The sequence below is a fragment of the Eleutherodactylus coqui genome, chromosome 1 (assembly GCF_035609145.1).
Source record: "Eleutherodactylus coqui strain aEleCoq1 chromosome 1, aEleCoq1.hap1, whole genome shotgun sequence".
Classification (NCBI taxonomy): domain Eukaryota; kingdom Metazoa; phylum Chordata; class Amphibia; order Anura; family Eleutherodactylidae; genus Eleutherodactylus; species Eleutherodactylus coqui.
This window is the reverse complement of record NC_089837.1, coordinates 226541476-226548422: the sequence shown is the minus strand read 5'-3', so window position 1 is coordinate 226548422 and position 6947 is coordinate 226541476. Positions and strand designations below refer to the sequence as shown.

The 6947-nt window shown below is 38.8% G+C and overlaps 1 protein-coding gene across 1 annotated transcript in view; it reads right to left on the bottom strand.

The window, feature by feature from the left end:
- Positions 1-4046: 4046 nt before the first annotated feature.
- IFNGR1 (interferon gamma receptor 1) overlaps positions 4047-6947 on the bottom strand; it is a 60523-nt gene continuing 57622 nt past the window's right edge. The window contains exon 7 of the mRNA XM_066606094.1: positions 4047-6947. This exon is cut by the window's right edge and continues 138 nt beyond it. Coding sequence (XP_066462191.1) covers positions 6717-6947 — 231 coding nt within the window. The 3' untranslated portion in view covers positions 4047-6716.

Genomic DNA, 6947 nt, shown 5'->3' with positions numbered 1-6947 from the left:
AAATAAATTTATTAAAGTTTCCATAAAATGGAGAACTCAGCGGTAAACATCAGTACAAATACGTGTTTCGGCGTTCTAATAAATGCCTTTTTCAAGCATAATATACATGTTAAAATACATCATTTATATAGTGTGCTTACCTTACGGGGTTGATGGTGCGAAGCTCATGGCGTGGGACATCGGTCGAGTCCGCACTGACGTAATCAGTGGGCGTCTGGTGACCGGGTGAATCTTGTGTCAGTGCGAATGTGTACATATTTTGCGTATCTACGTTAAAAGATACGTCTTTTACGCATCTCCGTAACAGCGCATGAGTTCCGGACCTCAATCTCCGGAGGAAAAGTCATATCGGAAACCCTGTAGGATAATACAATTAGTATTATTTCCTCAACTCGATGTTTATTTATAAACGGTATTAAATAATTTATACGTATCATTAAATAGGTTTTTTTTTAAAAAAATTGTTAAAAATTCATATTAAATTGTAGTTTTGTCATAAATTTAGTGTATATTAATACATAATTGATTGTGATAAAAATAAAATTCTATCTATATATATAATATATAGATAGAATTTTATTTTTATCACAATATATATATAAAGCTGAAAGCCCTCACTGACTCACTGACTGACTGACTCGCCAAAAGTTCTCCAACTTCCCGATATCGTAGAAACATGAATTTTGGCACGAGCATAGATTATCTCCAAAATAGGAAAAGTAATTGGGTCCCAACTCGATTATTCAATTCTAGCGCAAAAGAATTGGCGTAAAAAATTTTACGTACATAATCTAAATCTGTCACTTCCCAATGCCTTAGAAACTTAAAATTTGGCACGGTCATTCATTATGACATAAATAGGAAAAGCTAATGGGTCCCAACTCGATTATTCAATTCTATGCGCAAAAGAATTAGCGTCCAAATTTTACATGCGGAATGTAATTTTTTCCCTTTCCGGTGTCATAGAAACGGGAAATTTGGCACGAGCATTGATTATGGCATAAATAGGAAAAGCTAATGGGTCCCAACTCCATTATTCAATTCTATGCGCAAAAGAATTAGCGTCCAAATTTTACGTGCGGAATGTAATTTTTTCCCTTTCCGGTGTCATAGAAACGGGAAATTTGGCACGAGCATTGATTATGGCATAAATAGGAAAAGCTAATGGGTCCCAACTCCATTATTCAATTCTATGCGCAAAAGAATTAGCGTCCAAATTTTACGTACGGAATGTAATTTCTTCCCTTTCTGGTGTCATAGAAACAGGAAATTTGGCACGAGCATTGATTATGTCATAAATAGGAAAAGCTAATGGGTCCCAACTCGATTATTCAATTCTAAGCGCAAAAGAATGTGTCCAAATTTTATGTATGTAATCTAAATGTCTCACTTCCCATTGTCATAGAAACATGAAATTAGGCACAAGCATTGATTGTGTCCCAAGTATGAAAAGTTAATAGGTCCCAACTCGATTATTCAATTCTAAGCGCAAAAGAATGTGTCCAAATTTTACGTATGTAATCTAAATGTCTCACTTCCCATTGTCATAGAAACATGAAATTAGGCACAAGCATTGATTGTGTCCTAAGTATGAAAAGTTAATAGGTCCCAACTCGATTATTCAATTCTAAGCGTAAAAGAATTAGTGTCCAAATTTTACGTATGTAATCTAATTCTCTCACTTCCTGATGTCATTTTATATAAAGGAAATGTCACATGATTGCCTCCCCGTGGTATTTCCTGGGTAACGCAGAGAACTATGCAAAATGGTGAACATATTTGTTTTCCTCAGTATCTCTAAAGTAACCACGACTTCATAAGATTTTCCGTGTGAACACCAGATAAACACCAGTACCAAATTAACTCGGGCGAAGCCGGGTATATCAGCTAGTATACTATATAAGGACAATAAAAATTATATTATATATATATATATAGGCTAAGTTTCGGCTAATTCTTGCTTGTCATAATATACAGATTAAAGAAATATCGTGTTTGTCTTCTAATTATATTATCATATTTTTTCCAAAACTTCATTAAGACTGAAAGGAGACAACGTATTCATCCTAAAAATCCAAAACATCTCTCGTGCCCGAAGTTTAGCAAAAGAGTGTGTACAAATATGTTCCACTGGGGTAATTTTAATATCTTTATGGTGTTTGAGTGTAAAGTGGCGTGAAACACTATGTTTCATAGAGCCTGTAGTAATATTGAATCTGTGTTGGTTTCATCTTGAACTTAATGTATTGGTAAGTTCGTCCAATATATTTTAGCCCGCATGGGCATTCTATCAAATATACTACAATCCGGGTACAACAGTTGAGGAATTGATCTATTCTTATGTTTTTCTGTTCTCGTTGGCAGAAGACTTCCTTCCTTCCTTGCGTGATATTAGCACAGCATTTGCATTGTTTTCTGCCACAGCGATATACTCCTACTATTGTTGGTTTATTGTAAGTCTCTTCTCTAAATTTATTGTGCGGGTTTGAAGGGGCAATGCATTCTGTCAAGTTTTATTCCTATGAAAAATTACCTTGGGTCTTCATTGGATCTCATTCAATATTGGGTCTTTCAACAGTATTTCCCAATTCTTTTTCATAATTTTTTCTATCAAATTCAATTGACAATTAGATTTAGTGATGAATAGAACATTCTTCTGTGTATCGAATTTGTTGAGGGGAGCGATCCCAAGGACTGCCTGGGTGGAGGCTGTGGACTTCATTAAAGGGGTTGTCTCGCGAAAGCAAGTGGGGTTATACACTTCTGTATGGCCATATTAATGCACTTTGTAATATACATCGTGCATTAAATATGAGCCATACAGAAGTTATTCACTTACCTGCTCCGTTGCTGGCGTCCCCGTCTCCATGGCTCCGTCTAATTTCGCTGGCTTCTTGCTTTTTTAGACGTGCTTGCGCTGTGCGGTCTTCTCCCCTTCTGCTCGGTCCAGGCACGAGCGGCGTTCTGGCTCCGCCCCCTTCTACGCGTCATCGCGTAGCTCCGCCCTGTCAGTGTGCCGATTCCAGCCAATCAGGAGGCTGGAATTGGCAATGGAACGCACAGAGCCCATGGTGCACCATGGGAGAAAACAGCAGTGCATCCCTGGAAAAGGACCGGCGGACATCTTAGGCAGAAGATTTTTTAAACATCATATTTCGTCAGATCGGTGAGTAGCAAGCGGCTTAAAAACCGCTTTAAATTGCTATTTTATGCCGGGGGTGGGGGGGGTGACAGGGGGAAATGGGCTAATGTAAAATTTTGATGTTTGCCGCGAGACAACCCCTTTAATTATATGGAGGATCTTAGAAGCTTAGATCTCGAGGCTGGTTCGCAACCAACCAGCACCTACACCACTTGGGCGGTTTGGATAGATTTCAAGGGATCTTTAACGTTCTTTGAATGGCTTGCTGACGGATCGCTGTAGGCGACGTCATGCGGTTCCTCCCATGTCTCTGTGGATGATGTCCTTCACTAGCTTACCTACTCACTCACTTACCCAAGTACGTAATCATTCCCAGGGATGTTGAAAAACCACTAATCTGCCCCCCCCCCCCCTTTCTCTCCCCACTAGTGTTTTTTTTACTCGGCTGTGTTGGGTCTTTTTTCCTGTTAATACTATGGACATTGGTTTGGTGGATTTTGTATCCACAGCACAGTTAGACGCGGATGGTTTCTCTGTTTCCTGGAAACCTATAGGGCATACGCCTCTTGATTTTTTTTCCTCTCTATCTGGCTCCCATTTACCTGACCTGCCGGCAGTTCTCCGGGAACTAGAGGTCCATTAGAGTATTAGTCTTTGCGATACTTGCCATGATTTTAGAAAAGAACACATATGACCTCAGGGACGGTTCGCTATATCATTCATTATCTCATTTCCCTGTAACGCAAGTATTTTGTTGTATTCATTCTAAACTTGTCTTGTCTATATAGAAAATTAATATAGATTTTGAAAGAACAAAAAAATGCTAGATTATTGCCTCCAGCAAGTTGTCCAGCCCTACAGCTGGCCAACATTTATTTAGTAAAATAGAAAAATACTATTTTTTTTTAAATTTATTCTTTATTTTATTAAGAGAAGCATAGTGATGTCAACAGTTGTATTGTTACATGAGTTGAGATTTGCATACAATCTTAGTTGAACAGTATCAAATAAACAGTTTTTTATTTTAACAGGTGTAGGGGAAAGGGGTGGGGTGTGAGGGAGGGATAGGTAAGGTGGGGAAGGGAAAGGGGTGAGCGCATCTCGCGTACCTGGCGACAGTATATTTCTGAGGAGATACTGATCCATTATCGGTACTCCGTATCTTGGAGAGCGGTGTAATACACCAGGAGGTTTTAGGTACCCCGGGTGTGAGGGAGGCTAAGATCTTGTTTTGTTGTGGTCTTTTCGTGGGGTGAAGAGTGATTTCCTGGCCAAGGACCGAAAAATACACGTTTGACAAAACTTTAATGGCAGAGAAGTGCACAATAGTATTCAGAATTACCCAATTTCTATACATATAAACAGAAAAACCTTAATAGGAAATCATGAAAGAGTAATGTGAAAGAATACACTGAAAAATTAAATGTTTTTCTTATGTTTATGTTACATCAAGTGATTCTACAGTTCAGTATGCAAAGAGGGGAGAATACTAGAATAGTTTAACCACTTGTAACTATAAACCTAGGGCTGATCTGCATTTAACTTTTTGGAGCTGTCCCACAGAGGCGGTTTATTATCTGCTCTCTTTTTGTGTTACACAATACAGTAAGTGGCACTGCTGATTTGCGTATTAGTCCTGGCTACTATGAATTTGAGGTGCTCTGCATGAGCTCCACAAAAACACAATATTTTTACCACAAACTTCTACAAATAATTCAGTCGGCCTTAACTTCACCAATATTCAGATCTACACAACAAACCACAGCACTACCGCAATATATTAACACCTTCCTGCACTACAATATACGTCATTGGAGGAAAGCAGTTTCCAAAAAAATGCCACACGTGTGGCATATCAATGGCACGGGGTCCCTTTACAATGGCCAGGATTAGAGATAACAGCTAGGATCAGAGTTAACACCTTACACACTGATGTCAATATTAACCGTGGCATGTAAGCAGTTAACAAGGAGGGAGCTCCCTCTAACGTCAATCCGTCCTCAACCAACCAATTACAGATGGCTGATTGATTGCCATGGCTGGTACTGTAGAAAGTTTTTTTTCAGCGGGAGGCCGGCCATGGGTGACAGCCAGCTCCCCCTGCCGGATAGCGTGAGATTTCTTCTGATCTCACGCTCTCCACATGATTTAAGGGTATGTTCAGTTGCGGAAGTACCCCGCTGCCATGACGTACCCTTACGTCCTGTGGAGGGGAGGGGGTTAAAAAAAAAAAGAAAAAAAGTTATGGCTTTTCAAAAGTAGAGAATGTAAGTCTCCCCACGAAAATCTTTGAATCCTTAGATTAAATCCTGACTAAGGGATTCAAAAGAGGTTGTTGAGGTTTGTCAATACTGTAGTAGGTCTGCAAGGTGATATTATAGAGGTTTACTGAGCAACCTTTGGGCCTGAGAGCATTTCTTGAATCTATTTATTGCACTTTAGGAGACTGGTAATCTTGCATATAAAATTGCTGACCATAGGTGGTAGTAGTAATTTTATTCCACTAGGTGTCATTGGCCAGTGCCAAATTGTAAAAAACAATCACATTTTCACTTTATATATAACAAGCCTCTGCCATTGTCCATGGATTAGGAATTTTTTCTACTATGTGGTAGAATAAGGATGAAATCTATTTTATTAGTCATGGTAGTACAACAGACCAAACTTTAGCAGCACTGTGTTCAAACTTGCAATTAGAGCAGAAACAGTAATGTATTGCAAAAAGTAAATATGAAATTACGACGAGGCAAATTTACGAATACTGTCCTAAATTTAGACAAGACGGGCAGAAGCTGTGCCCAACTTCTCGTGGTGGCCAACAGACCTAGAAAAGGGTCTAGTAAGATGCACCAAAATTATACACCCAGACTCTAATAAATCTGGCCCATTTGAAGACTCCTAGTTTTACTCTAGTGAAGCATAAAAAAAAATGTCCAACACACACACAAATGCTTTGGCACAATTTGAGCCAGAATTATGTTACATTTGCTTAGTAAATCTCACCCACAATGCTTTATTTTAAAAAAAAAAGGCCTTGTTGGATATCCTTTAAAAAGTTAAATAGGTTAGGCAAAAAAAAATAAAAATAAAAAGGCAACAACTGGGGCAAACTTGCATGGCTATAAAGATGCTATACATCATATTTTAGTTAATTAAAAAACAGCATAGAGAACATACTTCTTTAAACCGTATAAGCATTAAAAGGACTGAATGCTACATTTCCCTTGAGTTCTGAAAGTCCGCAACTGCTCCCTTCCCAACTTCACTGTGTGCACATCAGTAATACTCAACAACAGTCCTTAGACAGATGCAGCACTGATTTTAGGTGCAGACATATATAGATAGTAAAGCACTGTACATATTTCATAGAGTAAGTGAGCACTTCAACAATTTCACATCTGCAATGCTTCAAGTACAGAAAAATGCTGGTTTCATCGCATACCACTCCTTGCTGGCATTTCTCCTGCTTGAAAAAGTTATTGCGGTTATATCAGAAGACAGTCATGAACTCTCAGCTCCTGGATTTGGCATATTTGAGACACGCTCAATTTTCCAAAATATTCACCTCTGTAGTTTATAAAGGACAATGTGGCTTGTCATATCCAAAAGAGTTTGTTACTGGTTTAACATGGTCTTCCGTCATACAAACGACGCTGGAATCATTACTTTCAGTACGATAGTAGTTCCTGCTGCTGCTTGGCTCTTCATTTCCACTTTGGTCTTCATCTGCTTTCTGTTCCGTTTCCCCTACAGAGCTATGGTATCCATTGTCGATACTATCTCCGAGGTCAGGTTCGTCTGACAC